This window comes from Ambystoma mexicanum, chromosome 5p (genome assembly GCF_040938575.1).
Source record: "Ambystoma mexicanum isolate Mex_15411 chromosome 5p, UKY_AmexF1_1, whole genome shotgun sequence".
NCBI classification, from domain to species: domain Eukaryota; kingdom Metazoa; phylum Chordata; class Amphibia; order Caudata; family Ambystomatidae; genus Ambystoma; species Ambystoma mexicanum.
This window is the reverse complement of record NC_090930.1, coordinates 840,257,442-840,275,775: the sequence shown is the minus strand read 5'-3', so window position 1 is coordinate 840,275,775 and position 18,334 is coordinate 840,257,442. Positions and strand designations below refer to the sequence as shown.

Sequence of the window (18,334 nt, the reverse complement as noted above, 5' to 3'; positions counted from 1 at the left end):
TGAGACCACAGTGTGCGTGTCGCCTGATTGAAATCCTTAACGGATTCCTGGGGAACACCACATGTAGAGAGAAAGAGAAAGAGAGAGAGAGAGAGAGAGGTGGCAGAGAGAAAGGACCCTAGTTGGACCTGGGAGGGTCAGTCTAGAAGGAAGGAGATCAACAGCTACAGGACCTGTTCCGTGAAGACCAGGTTCTCACAGAGTCGATTGATCAGGATGGGGTGATTGACCATGTCAAAAGCAGAAGAAAGGTCAAGGTGGATGAGGACAGAAGGAAGGCTTGAATCGAGATTAGTTAGCAGATCTTCATGTGTGTTCAGGAGAGCAGTTTCCGTGCCTCTGGCTACTCTGAAGCCAGACTGATGGTCATGGAGACAACCAACAGATTCAGTGTGGAGAGTAAGCTGGGAGATGGCCAGCTTTTCCAGGGTTTTTTCCAAGGAAGGAGTGATAGAGATCGGGTGATAGTTTGCCAGACAGGTAGGATCGGCAGAAGGCTTTTTAAGGAAGGGGTGCCCAAGGATGAAGTGCTTGAGGAGAGGGGGTAAAGTTCCAGTGGCAAAAGAGTGATTGCAGAAATCGGCCAAGGCTGGAGCGAGGGTGTCAATGTGGTCCTTGATGGTTTTGGAGGAGCAGGGGAGCACCAGTTTGGATGATACTTTCATAGATCAGACTTGCCTAGAAACATAGTCGGGTGTAGTCAGGGAGAAAGAGGAGAAAGGAGGAGGAGGAGGAGAGGGAGAGCGAGAGGGAGAGGTGGCTGGAGGGGGGCGGATGAGGAAAAGGAGAGAGTGGATCGGATGTCCTGAATTCTTGCAGTGAAGTGAGAAGCCAGAGACATACAGAGGGCCTGGGAGGGAACTGGAGAGGTGAAGACTGCAGAAGAATTGGCCAGCTCCTTGCAGATTTAAAAGAGTTTGGCCGTGTGTTCAGAGGCCACAGAGATGGGGAACCCACTCCAGAAATATCAGAGCTACTTCACCTGGACAGTTGGTTCTGGGTTCAGAGAAGATCTTGTAGCCATCTGGATGGAGAGTGTCAAACCCTGTGAGAGCTGTTTGTGATCAATGTCTCATCAGTGAGAGTGGACATCCAGGTCAAGTTCTTATTGCATAAGACTATCTCGGTTTACAGGTCTGCCTAGAAACCAACGTTATTAAATACTGCAAAGGGATGAAAATCCTCCACGCCATCTGTGTACAGATTTGGAAATATTGGACAGTCTTTCTCGGCACTCGTCATTTATAAACATACACATTCACAGAGACAGACGCCCACACCATCTCTTGCTTCCTCCTCACTTTGCTGAAATCCCAGCCCTCTGCTGCATCCCTTCCAAACATGTGCCCTCTCTAAAAACCAATTAAATAACTATACCTGGTCGTCTTTGATCATTTCTCCTGCTGCCACCCATGCGGTGCGTTGCTCTGTGGGCAAGGTAATGTCCACCTCAGGTGTTGCCATCCTGTGGCTTGAAATGAATTCTATGCAGATGTACAGTAATAAGGGATTGTTTTTGTTTCCTGACTAACCAAACACATGACCATTTAGTCACTACATGTGATGGCATGTTGTTTATCCTAATTTCAATTTTAGCCTAGTGCCCAAAGTTCTCTCCCATGTGCTAAGCGCACATTTCAGGTATTCTGCAGCAGTGTGTGCCTGCAGCGCTAGCACAGGGCCTCGGCCACTTCCAATTACTTTCCCCATTTCATAGCTAAGTGAGCTGTACTGGGCTAAAATCAATTCTCAGTAGACACGTCTTTTGTGCGAGCTGGGAGATTGCGACGGGGTTTTAGTTTATGCAGCTGCCACATCCCTCCCCTTTAGCGCCAAAGGAGACACGAAAAATCCTGCAAAAGAGACAGGATTTCAGGGCAAAGCCGTTTGATGAATGGAAATAGCGAAATTCATGGAGATGCTACTGACAGCGGCCTAGGAACCATGTCAATTTAGCGGCACCATATCCTCGCTGATATCCTCATAAATTGGACTTGTGGCTACGTTTGCTCTCCAGGTAGCCTTTAGCATTCTTCCAAAATCAATTACTGAGACTGTGGCACAGCAGAGCCACAGACCTTTAACTCTGCCCACAGTCCTTTCAATGCGCGAATTATTTAAATGTGAAATCACTTCCTTCAGCAGCCATGTTTTTGTTGTAATACAGCTATCTGTCATAAGGTCTTTCGTGTGCAAATTGGAGAGAATGAGGCAAATCTCAAGGATTATTGTCAACTGTGGCAAATAATGCTTAAACATTGCTGCAAAATGCTCTAATACAGACTTTCTTCGTGGTGGGGCATATAATTGAATTTCCTACAGATGGTAGACTTTACAGCCAGTATCTACAGACTACTTTCCGTTTAACTGTCCTGTATCTCATATCCCTTAGCTGATTTAGTTTTGGCTGATAGATGGTGCATTAGCGACATCTATTGAGTCAAATATATTGGTAAAGAGAGGGGTGGCGTTGCAGAGGCAATAAACAGCTGCAGGATGCCTTAAGCTACCTAGTTTGGAGTAATAGGAGGTCATTTAGCATGAAACCGAGTGAGCCAAGGATATTGTTTTAGACATGTGGTATGGGGCAGGTAGCAGACTACACTCGGAAAGGCCCCGGTGTCATGTCACCTCACCTAATATTCCACAGCGAGTGTTGCTCTCTCAGTACTTTCGCGAACTCTGCACCCAATCTCCTAAAGAAGTACATGGAGCAAGATGGTAGACCAGTAGGTGGGGGTCAGGGGCGGGGGACTTTGGGAGGGTCCAGTTGGTTGGTTACAGATTCTTCTGTATTGGTAGTCCTTCTGGGATTCTCTGGGCCTGTAGAGATGCAATTACAATTGTTTGGGCATTCTATGCCTCTGTGCTGTCACTGGGGGGACTCTGCAATTATCCAGTACTCATGCTCCAATTTGGTGATGGGGTCTGTGGACTAGATTGAATAAATTGCCTACACATGGTTAGTCTGGTTAGCAACTAATGCCAGGTTGCTCTCTATTGTACCATTGTTCATTTTAGTGTGCCTTGATTTCAGACAGTATGCGAAATGGGCTTGGGCCAATGGAAATGTTCTCACTTGCCTTCCCTCCTGGAAGGCCCTCTGTTGGCTCGAGTCTACCCTGATCTCAGCTCAGCTTGTGGGGGACAAATCCCCATCCAATGCATTACTGGAGATCCTGCTACGAGTTCTGGGGCTGCTGTGGTTCGTATTTCTTGCTCCTGTTGGCAACCACATGACCTCTAATGACTCTGTCAATCCAACGCGGATCCACAGTACCTTCTTTTGCTCCTGCTGGTCACTGCTGAATCTCCTATGACTGCTTGTAGATCGCTCGGAATTAAACGTCCTGCAACCTTGCCGGAGTTGCTTGTTTTTCGATAATTACACTAAACAATGTGGCTGTGTGCCACTATCTTGGCCCCATTGTATCATGACTTTACCATGATGATGACTGTCAGTACCTTGCAGGTGAAAGTGTTGTGACCATGGCAATTGGGAGGTGGGCAGCGCCGGGAGAGTGAGTGCTCTCCTCCTCCTCTGTGGTGCCCTTTCACTCATCCAGGCCACCAGCAGCATCTCTATGCCTCGGACCTGCAGGGAGGACCGAGTGGCTGAAGGTAGCAAAGTCAAAACTGTTGGCTGTGCAAATGCTTGTTCTCTTTATCTTAGCTGACTACCAACTCTGGTTAGACTGTTCAGGATGGATACAATACCATGAGAAATAGGTTCCCATTAAATAATACATGCTTTTCTTCTGTACATGGCTCTATTGGGGGTGGGGCGTAGTTGCCACATGTTGCTTGTGAATAAAGATTAATATCACACAAAACAAACTGTGAACGTAAAATCTAAAATATAAATGTTGAGTTGCAGCAAAATATGTGTTCTGGTTCTTTTTAGAGAAAATCACTAACTCTGTTGTAATTAATTTGAGGGGTTAGGGCACATCCCCATTAGGAAATGGGAGCCACAGACAAATGGGAGTGGGTTGTGACAAAAGCCTCCAGATGGAAACCTGGAATAAATGGCCTTCTCATGCACTGAGCCACTTGTGTTAGTTACATGAAGACCTGCTGTTGTTGATTTCTGCACACATGGGTAGTGTTTCTTTTCCAATCAATTGTTAGGCCTTTAGTTTGTATTTACTTATTTATTTAAATTTTTATTTCTTGATTTAACTGTAATTTACCAGTTTTTACAAGAATACATTTGGATATGATCTTTTACTTCTTCACTTTATTTGTTTAGTTCTAGGGGGTTGTTTCCATCCCTTTGGCAGTCCATAAGCTATTTGTGTTCCAGATCCAGGCTCTTGATAAAGTTTCCGACCGCAATAACCGGTTTTCGGTTTGCCCCGTTTATTAGTGTTGTCCACCAATATTCCTCATCCATACAGCAGTGATCTGTGAACACGTGGCCTAAATTGACTTTTCGATTTTGTGATAGACTCTTGCATTCAAGGAGTAAGTGTCTCAGGGTTTCCGGGAGTATTTATTATCCAGTCACATATGGGGGGGCTCCCTGATTTTATTTTTATTTTTTTCGCAACTACTTTGATTTTTTTTTCTCCCTGTCATTTAAAGTAATTTATGGATGGTTTTTAATGTGATATACTTTAAATTCAGCTTTTCCATTCTCATATTGCTCAAGTGTCTCTTTGCATACCAACATTAGTGTTTTTATTCAATGAAAGGATCTGTTTTCTATTGATGCCTCAAGGCCTCTTTTCTGGATACAGTAAAAGCCTCCAGAGGACAGTGGCTTGTTATCCTGGTCTACTCTTCTTGTGTGGGAAGTACTTGGAGACCCCTTTGGTCCCAGTGTCCCACACTTGTTTTTTGGCTTTCACGCTTCGTGGCATGTTTGTAACATGATGCTCCCGCTTGTTCCTTGCAGCCAGTGAAACATACAATGAATTTCACCCCATGTTCTTCACTCACGACCGGTCCTTTGAGGAGTTCTTCTGCATTTGCATCCAACTGTTGAACAAGACCTGGAAGGAAATGAGGGCCACCTCCGAGGACTTCAACAAGGTAGGCCTTGGAAGAAAACACATGTAGTGTCGGTGGTGCCGTCAGTTTCATGCGCTTGTCACATATGTTTCTCAGCAGGGCCCTGATGCAAATGGCTGTTTGGTTGCGGGATCAGAGGTTGTGTTATGTTTCACAGTTTTGCCTTGAAGAAGTTGCAATGAATCTCACGTGGTGCTATCATTGCGTTATGGACTCAAAACACCCTTTAGCTTTCATTGAAAGAATTCAGGCTAAGGAACTTCACAGTATTTTCTATATGCATCCACAAGTTCCACCCAAAACCCTAACCTTAGAGTGCTGCATACGTCATGCAAAGCTGAATGTGGCACTCTGGGTAACTTCCCATTTTAGGAGGCCAGCATTTCAAGTCACGCACATCAATCACACCAGAAACACTTGGTCGTGCCTGCACCAACCCAGAAGGGGCTGTCGCTCTATTTCTGGTCGACCTAGATAGTATTCGATTAGCCCAAAAGAGAACATAGTTTGCCTGGGATGGGAAATGAGGCTGTCATTTGCTAGCTCAGTGTGGGTGGGTAGAATGCATGCATGATTGATGGTTTCACTTGGCGTGCTCTCCAAATATAATAGGAGCATAGACGAACTTTATGCTTCTGATCGTTTTGGTTTCTCTTGCCCTGCGTGTCCTGCTGATGTCTCAAGTAGGCTATAGTCCTCTGAGGAGCAGTCATGACCACTAACCTCATGCCAGAAGTTTCTTGTACTTAATTCCATATGAACCCGCAGGCTATCTTATGAATTTTGACTGCAATGGTAAGTGCGTATGTCATTGTATCGTTTTCTGGCTCGGTGTGGTGGTTTTCCATAAATCCAATACTGGAATACTTGCACAGAATACGGCGGAGTGTCAGTGGTGCGACTGATGTCTTTTACTTCAAATACTCGATGCCTAGAATGCTGGGTTGTCCAACTCCAGCCCTCGAGGACCAGATCCATGCTGGGTTTTCAGGATACCCCTCAATATTCATGAGATACATTTGCATACAATGATTCGAAGTGGATGCAAATGTTTCCTCATGAATATTAATGAGGGATATCCTAAAAACCAGTCAGGATCCCGGCCCTCGAGGCCTGGAGTTGGACAACCCTGAATTGTAGAGGCGTACCCAACATTTTAAGGTCTGAGTAGTTGACAATCTATTGAGCATCTTCCACGCCAGTGTGAAGCATTTCGCGAGCCTTGTCGGCTACTGGCTAGCAATGTAACTTGCAGGCCCTTCTGCCCTCGATGGGTTTTAGGTGGCAAGCGTTCTCCACCGGTATCTCTATCAATCGTTGTCTTTATACTCTGGCCACAGGGCATTGGCATGGAAGTTTGTGTAGAAAATCTAAACTGTTTATTTAATAAACAAAAGCATGGTCTGTGGGACAAGCACCCCCCCTCACCTGGTACTGTAGAATGAATGTTTTTTTAAATATTTGATGTTTTATGTGCTGAGGTTAATAAAAACCAAACAAGCTATGAAGCAAGGGGATGCTGCCCCACGAGGGGCTCTAGTTACAGGGTATGTTAATATGAATAGAACCGAAGGCTAGATGTGCAGAGACAGAACGCAGGGGCGTGGGGGTTAGCCAGGCAACGGCTGATCTACTCAATATAATTTTGTTGGTGTATCTTCCGCCGTGCCCCGTTCGAATTAATATTTTTGAGCATCACACGATCTGACCTTCGCTGCGCAGCAGAGGCGTTGCTAGAGGGGGGCTTAGGGGGCTATAGCCCTGGAACTTTTGGTTGTAGCCCTAGATAGAAGCTCAGGGGCTACAAGCAAACAGCTAACTAGCCCCCAGTCCCAACAGTACTGACATTAGCGCAGCCCCAGATCTTTTTCAGGCCTAGCAACACCCTTGCTGCGCAGTTGAGTCCCTGGGTCTGCATCAGCAATTGCCTCCCTTGCCATCTTCTGTTCTGAGGTTGGAAGCAAGTGGGCTCCCATTCAATACGGGCAGGAGACCCGAAAGGTGGCAAGTCATTAAGGAACTCCTTCCATGTACTGCCCACCTTGTTCTATGACAATATTAGCCGGCTTTAGGCAGAAACCCGCCATTTATTTACTTTATCCCTGATTCCACATTTCCCAGTAGTGCCACCTTCTTACAGCCTCTCTTAGTTTGGATTGTGAATGACTATTTTATGCACATGTGTACACTAATCGCTCTTTGAAGGGGCAGCACCACTAGCAATATCTGTAAAGATTAGAATTGTGTTTTCCGTGGCTTTTTAACCACTTGCATGCTGAAGGTATGGACGTCCGCTTCCTCTGCAAGACCTGTGAATTGCAGAAGATGTGACTGTCCAAGGTCGCCTTACCTGCAGGCTCACACTGCGAAAGGATATCTTCCTGCTGCTTAATATGCAGGTTAATATTGCGCGTGACCTTTATTGGCTTAATATGACTCTCATTTTGCTTTCCTGCTCTTTCTAACCGTTATTATTTGGGAAATATAACTTCTTCTTCCCAGCTCTCCAAGCATCCCACCGCACCATCATATTTTCCAGCAATTTAACGTCTGCAGTTTGATCGCAATTTGGGGGGAAATGAAAAGCAGAGTTTCCCTTGGTCTGAATGTTGGTTCTTTTCCTGCGAAAGAGATACATGGAAGCAATAGACTTTCAAAACTAGCCCATGTGTAAGATGGCAGCAAGTTCAACGACATGTAGGAAGGTGCTATCCTGCTTCTCATAAAAGTACTACTGCAAGAGCTACTATGGTGTTAATCCCACAGTTTGTGGGTGGACTTGCCAATTAAGCAAAGCCTGTCTACGAACACATGCATTAACGCCATTAGGACGCTGGCCTGGTGCCCGGGATGCAGGACTTGTGTGGTCATGTGCCACTTCATGAAAGGGAAGGTTACCCCAATGAAAGATGGCTGCCATAGATGCGCAGAGTTTGGAATAGAATCCCTTGTCGCAGTCTATGGCAGCCGGGCATCAGGAGGAAGATTGTGGTGGGAAGATTGTGGTGGCCGCGGCAAACGAGGTAAAACATATTTGCGGGTTTGCGGGGGGGAGTCTGTGTGGGGAGCGGGTCGGGCGGGGAATGGAGGGGCCTGTGGCTGGAAAGGATTGTAGTCCCCATAGTGCAGGGGAGCCAGAAACGCCCTCTCAACTCCGGCTTTTACTGGTTATCTGCGCCCGTTGTTGGAACATATTGGCTGGACGCTAATGTTTGGAACTGACAGAAATTGCATCATGCACCACAGAGACGTCTGTGGTGCCCCAGTGGATGGTTTTTCTTGTTACATTTTATTCCGCAGTTGGCACCTCCAGATGTTTGCCAGTTATTCAATGGGCGTGTGTGTTTGACCACCTGACAGGAAGCATGGCGTTCTTTTGGACATGCAGTAGCTATTGCAAGCATGACATATCTACCTATTTATCCTGGTATTGTATCCATTCTCCACCTTAACTGAGACTGGGTGATCTGATCCCCACTGTTCTTCTGCTGGTACTAGTAGATCCATTGCTGACTTTTGCTCTCCCTCCCCTGTTGTTCGATCCCCACTCCCTTGTTTCTCTCCTCCTTATTCCCGAAGCTAGGTCCACGCTCAATAAAAACCCTAATAATAATTATTATTAGTGTGTGATTGAGCAGTGCTCAGTCAGCGAGCCCTATTCTTCCTCATGCAGGAACCTTGAACCTGAAAGTTATTGAAACCCTGAGCCTGAGAGATGCTAAAACACTGACCCAGAAGAATAGGAAATTCCTGGACCTCAAAGGTGTTGGAACCCTGAACCTGAGGGATGCTAAAATCCTGAACCCAATGAGTGATGAAACCCTACAAGCACTCAAACCAAGGAGGTGTGGAATTTTGGAACCTGAGAGGCGTTGAGACATTGTGATCACATCCCTGAGATCTGGAGAAGGGGAGACTAATGTGAAGAGGTGGCAAGAAGAACAGGCAAATGGAAAATAAGAAACAAGAAGCACCTCTGGTTGGGAGTAATCTGATCCAATAGCTATATTTTGTTATGTTAATAGTTTACACATACACCCTGTCCCCTTTCCTCCATCCTTGTAGGTCGTCCCCTAACATTGAGATGGTACCGGAACCTATGGCAGCAAAACATTGAGTTTCCCCTTTAGATTTAGTCCATCGCACAGGGGCACGGCCCTGGTTGTGGAAACGCGCTCCCAAGGCCCTACCCTCGCCTCACTCACCTTTTCTGCACAGATGTGGGGGGACCTGGCAGCTAGGCGCAGAGACTTTTTAACTTGCCGATTGATACCCATTTTCATTTTTATTTTGAATGTTCACCTCTCTTCAGTTCCTCGCCTCTGCTTGGCACATGTGCATCCCTCAATCGTTCGGTCCTGACCTGGGACCCCATCCACTTTGTCTTGACTGTCCGGGGCCCGACAACCACTGGGACGTGTGCACGCTTGCAGTGCTCACGGTCACCTGGCACTGAAAAATTATATTTCACGCTGGAAGAAGATCTTCATGCTTCTCCTCCAGATCATCTTAAAGAGGTTGTCTCCAGGACCCCAAGACAAGGTAGGCCCTTTGTTTAGTACTGCTCCTCAAAATGGGGACTTCTTCCCAAGGGCTTCCACAGCAAAGGGTACCTTTTATTCTGGTTCTGGCAGACCCGAGGCTGCTAAGGCTACCGGCGTTCAAGCCGAGGTGCTCAGGAGCTCTACCGGGCGGTCCACAGATGGTGAATCAAGTTCATCCTCCTCGTCGGCCCCTGGGGACAAGGGGTCATTGTGTTCTACCTCCAAGAGTCAGTCCTTAGCACGATCCTGCACAACTACCAGCTCTGTTGCTGAGGGCACACAGCCTTCTGGGGCCAACTCAGAGGTCGTGAATCAGGGCGATTCGACTACCTGCCAGCAGGCCGAGGGCTGAAGGCCTACTGAGCTATCTCTGAGGTTGACGCTTCTGTTTCAGGTTTGAAGGTCAAGGGGTGTCCCCTCCCATGTCTGAGCCAGCACGTGGCATGGGGGGCTTGGTGCCCTCCCACCCATGGCATGGCACAAGGCCCCATGATGGCAGATAAGTACTCAGTGGAGCCTGCTAGACGGACGGGCATCTTGGATTCAGATCAGGGCCTACCCGGTCCCTCGCCCATTGAGCGGGCCATGCAAGAAAGTTCCAGTCCCCTTCCCTCGGGAAGCGGCGGCAGACTTTATGGTACAGGCGGTTGGTCTTTGCGGGTGTACATCTACCCATCGCGGCCTTATGGCTACACTCCAGAGACGCCTCAGCACTTCGATCAGGACCGGAGACCCATCGCTGCTGAGGGCCAGCTCCCTCGGGATCCGGCAGCTTCCGAGGACTGCTTATTCAATCGCTTCCTCCTCCTCCTGCGCACCCCACAGAGGACAGGGCATCTCAAAGATATAGTCAAGGAAGTGATCCCAGAGGTCTTGCCTCCTAGGCCTCCACCTCTTGGCCCTCCGGTGCTGCTGGTGCCTGTTCCTCCTGCGGTTCAGGCCCTACTGCTTCTTCAAAGCCCTCAGCCTCCTCCTGTACTACCAACCCCTTCCCGGCAGCAGCCTTTGGATCCACTGCTATCTTCGGGTCCGGATCAAGGGGGGACCCCTCAATCTCTGGTGTCTCATGACCTGGACTCCCCTCCATCTGGAAAAAAGGGGGTGGAATGACGACGACGATGATGATGACAACACCCAGGCTGTCGAACCCTCAGCATCTGTAAAGGCCTTTTATGACCACTTTCAGGGCCTTGCAAAGTTCTTGGTTGTCGGGAATCGGGAGATCTAGAAGAGGTTTTGGCAGGCACACCAAGAGCCACTTGGGCATTACGCTCCAGAATGATGTCCTGCAGGTGGCGAGAAAGGCCGGGAGATGCCCTAGGCCAATGGCCAGATGAACATAAAAAATGGACATCAGGTTCAGGCTTGTGGATGGGGAGCCAGTCCTCCTGGCCTCCCACCTTCAGCCTCATTTTTCAGTGGTGTCTGTGGCCTTGCTCTATTCTAAACCTTTGTCTTAGTCGTCATCCTATGCTGGAGCCACCTCCAGTTGTCTGTCCAAGGAGGACAAGGACCTTGAGTCTTTTGGCAAATGTTGGTACATCATCTCAGGGCGGCATTTGCAGCAAGCTAACACCGATGCCATCCTAGCCACAGCGAACCAGAAACTGTGGCGAAAGATCAGGAGTTTCTGCCTGATTTTCCTCTGGAGAGGCAGGCCTCCTTTAAGGCCGGCCTGGCAGATGACCGAGTGGTTGCGCAGGACCTCATGGAGTCTTTGGTCTTCCACATCAGCACAGCCAGCAGAGGGCTGTGCCTGGGGGTCGAGATGAGACGGACGGCTTGGATGCATGCAACTACATTCTCATGAGATGTGCAAGAGCAGATTCTGGATCTTCCCTTTGAGGGCTCTGACTTGTTTAATTCGTCCACCGATGACGATTTAAGAAAGAAGACAACCTCTACATAGACCGCCAAGTCATTGGCCATCCTGACTAAAAGCCAGGGCAGAAGTCCTTCCCTCGGTCTCAGGGCAGGACCGACTTCAAACTTTGCGCTTTCACCGGCTTCAAGGGATTTTGAGACTGTGGTGCATGGAGGCCTGACCGGTCACCCAGTGACCACAAGAGGATGCAGCAGAGGACTTTGCATGTTTTCTTTTGCTCCCCCTCCTCCGCTCCCGCCTCAGATGCCAAAAAGCAGTGACGTCACAGTCAGGGAACACAGCTCCCTGTAGGGGGACAGCTGACTCTCTTCCAGGACAGTTGGAAGTGTTATTTCAAGAGAACTTGAATCAATTCTAAAGTCTCCGCAAGGCTTCAGTCTTCTTCTTCCTTTTCCTCTACCACCCTCTCCGTCTGATAGGGTTCCCGGTCCTTTACGAAGGATCCTCTCTTTTGGAGATGCAGGAGGGGGAACCGGTTCCTCAGTAAGACGGGGGCTCCAGCTGCTACTCCAGGATTTTTGCAGTACCCAAGAGCAACCAGGTTGGCCTGAGTGTAGTCCTGGACCTGTCATTTCACAACCTGTCTTTACCACTCAAACGCTTTAAGATGATTGCTCCCGTGCACATAGCAGAGTCTCTGTGCGCAGGGGACTGGATGTGTTCTCTAGACCATGTCCGCATCTATCAGCCTCATCGAAATTTCTGCGGTTGACTGTTTTGTTGTACCACTTCCAGTACAAAGTACTGGGTCTTTTGCCTCAATTTTGCTCAGATCTGGACTTATTTGCATCTCCTCTGAATTCCAAGTGCCCCCTGTTTGCATCTTGAGCGGCCCGGGGTCAGGAGTTTCTGGGGGACGCATTCCAGTTCTTCTGGCATGGGGGCAGGTTATATGGGTTTCCTCCTCCACCTTTGTTCCAGGGGACCCTCGGCAACTTTCGGATGTCGGCGGCTGCATCCTCATCTTGATCGCCCTGCATTTGCAATCAACATCATCTTTATGGCACCAATTCTTCTTGCATCTTATGATTCTCGCTCTCTTTAGTCTTCCCCCTAGACCTTTCGTAAAAGTTTATACGTAATAGCAATACTGCTTGGTATTTGTAGTTCTTAGTATCTAATAGTTTCACAGTTCATATTCAACACCATTTGCCTCCTTGGTAGTTGTAGTTCTTATTTCGTAGTTCTTCGTTCTTATTCTCTTTCTCTTGCCTTCATGGCCTTTCTCCACAGTTCTTATAATTTTATTTTGCCTTCTTAGCATATTTCACAGTTCACAAATATCGCTTTCTTCATATTGCGGTTTCCTTTGACCTCTGCTTGCAATATCTTTCAAATTCCACAAACATTTCACAGCGACTTTTGAATGTGCGCCTTTCTCTCACTGGAGCACTCTGCTACTATGTATCCTTGTCTTTTATCAATTGTTCTCTTCATTTGCGTTTTATCGGCACAAGCGCATCCTTTAACTTTCAATTTATAGTGTAAGGAAGGCATGGTATCAACAGTAAGACAAACACAAGTGACCACAGCTCAAGGGTGTTTATTAAACTTCAACAAGGGTATGATAAACACCTATCTAATCCTAAATCTACAGATGGGAGCAAGCTACGACCATTGAATAATAATAACGCAGTCCTAGTGGTGTCTTGTCAAAATAAAAGGGCCTATACTAAAAAGCGATTGCCAATACTTACCACTCAATACAAATAGTGTGGGGGTAGTGTTTATGGAAAAGAAAGAAGTGTTCACAAAAATGATATGTCAGGATGTTCAGGCTGTTGGCCTCCCTTCCCCATGTTTTCAGCACGGGACAATGCGGTTCACTCGAGCGTAGCACAATCTCTGACTTCTTTAGCACGAGGATACAGTTCAATCACTAGCATCGGGCCATCTGTGCCCAAGTCTCTTTGCCTAACAAAGTCTCTTGATTCAGAGGGCCTGATGCAACAAAACAAAGTAATTTTCCTCTTACAAGTACTCAATTCAGGTGATTCACTCTTCACCCCGGATCCTACTCAGGCGGACTAAGATCCCTTTAATACAACGATCGTCACTTTGGATCCCCCTCTTCCGGGCTCAAATCCTCTTTCACAATTTTCATAGTATATTCTTTCTCGGGTGACTTGCGGTTCACCCGGATGCCCTTCAGCCGGTTTCAGATCTCCTTCTTAATACAATTAGGGCCTCATTACACAGAAGGCAGTGAACCATGGTGCTATTAGCGCCATGGTTCATGCCGGTAAAATACCGGCACCGCCTTGGTGGAAAGGGGAATTACCGCCCCATTCCAAGGTTGGCGGGGCGGTAATTCCCCCTTCCACCATTGCCCTTCCCCATTCCCATTTTTGCCCCATAGGGCTCTATGGGAATGGGGAAGGTGCTAATTACGGTACCGCAAATTGCGGTACCGTAATTAGCTCCACTGGTCCCTTTGCGGGTTGGTTTTTAACAACCTGCAAAAAGCAGGCGTTAAATTCCCCAACCCGCAAAGGGACCTCGTAGTAAGGCGGTAAGAATTTACCGGTACCGGTAAAATACCGGTACCGGTAAAATACCGGTACCGGTAAACCCTTACCGCCTACCGTGTAATGAGGCCCTGAGTCTCCCTCAGACGGGTTTGGACGAATTTCAGTTAGCGTCAACTATCAAAGACTTCATAATGTGCAGGGGGTTTGGCTTGACCCATTGCAGTACCACTTCGATTTCACAATTCCTTTTTTCTTTTGCCACCTTTCAGTTGGATACCTAACAGAGACCTTTGAATGAGCACCCACATGGCGCCGGACCACTCTGTTTGCGGTATCTGTCTTATCTTCAAAAGTTCAGTCACTCATCTGCTGTTTAATTATATTTGCGTCACTTGTCACATACACTTCACACACTGTTCTCTTCAGTTTTCTCTATACGATGTTGCGGCTTGCAACCTTGGCTTTAACACAGGCCGGTCTGGTATCAGTCTTCCCAACTCACCGGCTGTACTGTCTTTACTTGCGCTGCTTTGCTGTAGGAGCCAAGGGCAGTACCATGGTGGTAAACGTTCCTCCCCGCCCTGGCTATCGACGCAGGAGAGCCCGGGGTACCTCAGACACACAATGCAGATTTCTTCAGCTTTGATTCCAGGTCATATGTTTCTTATTCTCAAAGGTTCATGAAAGTAAGAGTCTTTCTCCTTGCAACCCTCTCTGGTCTTGCTGTCTTTCTCCTTGTATTAAACTGCCGTCTTGGAGCTGCTACTTCCTTGTGTGCTTTGCCTTGCCCAACGTGTGCTTTCCTGCTCCACCTTTTATCCATGTGGGAAAAGTGTTGGACGTCAGGTGTGTGTATTGATCAGTAATTGCCCTGCCTGACCATTGTATTGGGATATGTCAGGTATACGGCTTGCGTTTTAGTCCGTTTTCTCTCACAGTGAAATGTCCCTGAGTGTCTGTGTCGGAAAAGGGGCAGGGGTTGAGATCCTAAGTATCCTACCTGGTAGGATGGGGAAAAGGTGTTAGAGGGAATGGGATACTGCGTCTCACTGTCTAGTGTCCCACTACCACTCCCCAAAGGCCCCTCATCCAGGTGATCCTCCCGCACTGGTCCACACCCAGGAACTGGATCCAAAAGCGATGGCCGTGTCCTGTCAACCTGGATGACAGATCCCAGGGGACTAGCAGGTGAGACACCTTCAGGTTTCTCACAATAGCCACTTTCCCTTTAACATCACCAAGACTTTAACTCACTGGCTATGTTAATTGGATTTTTTCATCTCTTTTCTGCAGCTCAAGGCCTTTACCAGTGCCTCTCCTGCTCCTCCCCAACTCCGCCGTCCACCTGGCAGGGTCGCAGGCTGCCTTCTGACCTCTTGAAGGTTTCTTTCCTCTGCTCGCTTGTCTTTGCTTTTCGAATGCTCACGGCCTTCCGAAAGCCTGGAAATCTTGGTTGGCTTTCTCTTGATCCTCTCCACTGGCGATCAGCCCGTTGGCCTTGCACCTTCCACAACCTGGTTCACAACACCCTCGGAAGAACTATTCCTTCTCCAGGCTCACTTAAAGCCTGCTTGTGTGCGCCACCTTTTTATCTTCACAGTGAGTGCTAATAAGTGGCAGGTGTGCATTGTTGGAGTTAAATGGCTGACTCTGCTTGGCCTCATTACAGGGACAGGGCCAATGTCAGCGGAGGTAATCATTCTAACCTCATTGCTCCTCTTCTTTGTTGCAATACTTTTGATAGGGACAAGTGGGGAAGAATTATGGGAGTTGTAGTTTCCCATAAAATAAGTGGGCTAGGGGTTAGATGGGTAGTGGAAAAAGGGGGATACTACGTCTCACCATTGGGTGTTTCTCTCTCTCTCCACAAGCACGCCCTAGCCAGGTGATCCACCCTCACTTGTCCACCCCCAGGGTCGGGATCCAAAAGCGATGGCCTTCCCCGGGGAGTAGGTTGTGAAACAGCCTCTGGTTTTTCACAATATTTATATTCAAATGTTTTTCTTAGTCTGACACTGTTTTTTTAAAGCTGTGCACCAAACCTTGGCAAACATCAAGGCATGACGTCCCTTCAATGCCTTTAGAGGGGTCTGTGGGCGTGCGTGCGCGCGCCTTTGTTTTTCTATCGCTGCACCTTCATGCGTGGACGCCTGAGAACACAGTGTAAATCACTTTCCACCAAAAGTCATCAAGACCGTGAATGTTAATGTCAAATGAACTAAACCGTGAAATTGTCTACTTATTTTTTTTTTGGCTGCTAAATTGTAATGCCTCACTTCCTTGGAAGTAAAAAAAAAAACCTTTTAGTGTAGAGTGAAAAGTTCATGCATCCATTAGTGGGGTGTACTGCTGTGCTGTGATGTCAAGTTACAGGAAGAGCTTAGCTGCTAATTATTTTAAATAATGTTTTCATTTTTATTGGTTGAGGAAGAGTGAGCGATCGTAGTGTTGGCTCCGGCAAATGTAATCATTTAGCCGGGTTTGTGGGTTGGGCTGTAATTGTCTGTTATGCAATTTTGCATCACAAAATTCTATCTCAGAGTACTGAAACCTGCTAAGCCTTTCCATTGGCTGTGACTCATTATAGTCCATCTTCTGAAGGGGATGGGCTTTATGAAGAAGACTCTATGCTTTCCTCAACTTCCAGCGTCACAGTGTCTGTCTGCTGAACAAAAAAGAACACATGGCTGGTCAAGCTCTTAACCAACTGGAATGGAAGACTAGGGCCGCATTACGAGGTTGGTGGTAACCTGCCGGTGCCAACGGCGAGTTCTTGCCAACCCCGTAGCACTGAATCCAGTGCTTGACTTCCTGGTGCCACCGGGACATTACAAGTCCTGGCAGAACAGGAAGTCAGGCGCCGGATTTTGTAAGTCCCCATTCCCATAGATTCTCTTAGGACTCTATGGGAGTGGGGAGATGGAAGCACCAGCACTGTTGCTCTACCTAGCCTGGCCGCTGCGCCTGGCAGGGTCACACCTGTCTGGCACAGCGGCCCCGGCAGGCAGACTCGTAGTGTGGCGATCCGGAAACAAGGGTGCCGATGACCTTTCCAGCACCCTTGTTTCCGGACCACCGCACTTGCAATGAGGCCCCTGTCATCTATTACCATAGCACCATTGCTGATGCATGATGAATTGGAGCAACTCCCCATTCTTTTGCATGACAGGGCGGAGCTGCACAGTACTGTGGCAGTCTGGTCGGAAAGCCCCGGAGATTGAGCAGCTCGCTTACCTCGTAGCTAAGTGGGAAAAGTGCACCCCTTTGCTTGCGGTTTTAGGAAAACCCTGCCTCTGTGTTTCCTAGATTTAAAGTGGCACCTAATAGGCACACAAGGGAAGGGAAATGGCCTAATCTAAATGCTAACCGATCATAGAGAACCAGCAACACACTGTTTGGTTGATGACATTTAGTAACGTGCCCGGCCTGGCAGTTTAGAGTGCCTGAGACAGGCCACCTTAGGGGAAAAGCCAATCCCACGAGAAGAGAGTCCAATTGCTCCTTGGGTATAAAAGGGGCCCTGAAAAGTTGGATATCACAGACAGGGGTGTTGCTAGGTCTGGAAAAGACCCGGGGCTATGCTGATGTCGGAACTGTCGGGACTGGGGGCTAGCTAGCCTTTTGGTTGTAGCTCCTGAGATTCTATCCGGGGCTACAACCAAAAGACCAGGTGCTATAGCCCCCTTGGCCCCCCGCCCCCCTCTATCAACGCCTCTGATCACAGATGCAGTGGAAGCAGACATGCTTTCTGAAGCTCCATGGATGGAAAACGAGGCAGAAGGGGAGCACTACTTGGCGGAAGATGGTGCATCTCTGGATACCCAATAGAGACAAACTGGGCAGAGTGTGGGAGCGAGAAACACCCGGAACAACGAAGAATGAGGATGACTGATTGGACTCACCGGCTAGAGGGGCTGGAGAGCTTGTTACATTTTGCATCTGTGAAGATCATATTCGGGTTGAGGGCAACCCCCTGCAGGCCCCACTTTTATGTTATCATTACCTGTGCACATTTCTGCAGTTGCCCCTTTTATTTCTTAGGCATAATTCCTAGTTTGGCAACACCAGGGTCCTCAGCAGGCCAAATTCAGCAATAGTCTTCCAAGGCGTGAGGCACAGATCTGAGGAATATACAGAGTCTCCCACTGATGACACATTCACTCAGGGACACTCCCAACCCAGCCTACCAATCCCATCACAAGGCAGCACACCAATGTTTTGGCAACCTGGCTGTAAATTCTGGCAAACACCCTGGTCCACCCTCACAGAATGTTAATTGGGATGTCTGGGGACTTTAGACCAGTCGACAGCAGTTTAAACCCCAGCCAAGGGTGCAGCAGAACTTTTCAGGACACCCCTGTGTCAGCACTATGACCTGTATCGTGGTACACACAGACAAATGAATGGGCAAAAGTAAA

At 48.0% G+C, this 18,334-nt stretch overlaps 1 protein-coding gene across 4 annotated transcripts in view; it reads left to right on the top strand.

Moving 5' to 3' along the window:
* The window catches only part of ELMO1 (engulfment and cell motility 1), a 2,216,232-nt gene that overhangs the window by 1,662,102 nt on the left and 535,796 nt on the right, over positions 1-18,334 (top strand). For all 4 annotated transcript variants that reach the window (XM_069613266.1, XM_069613267.1, XM_069613265.1 and 1 more), the window contains one exon: positions 4,901-5,037. In XM_069613266.1, coding sequence (XP_069469367.1) covers positions 4,901-5,037 — 137 coding nt within the window. The remainder of the gene's footprint in view (positions 1-4,900; positions 5,038-18,334) is intronic.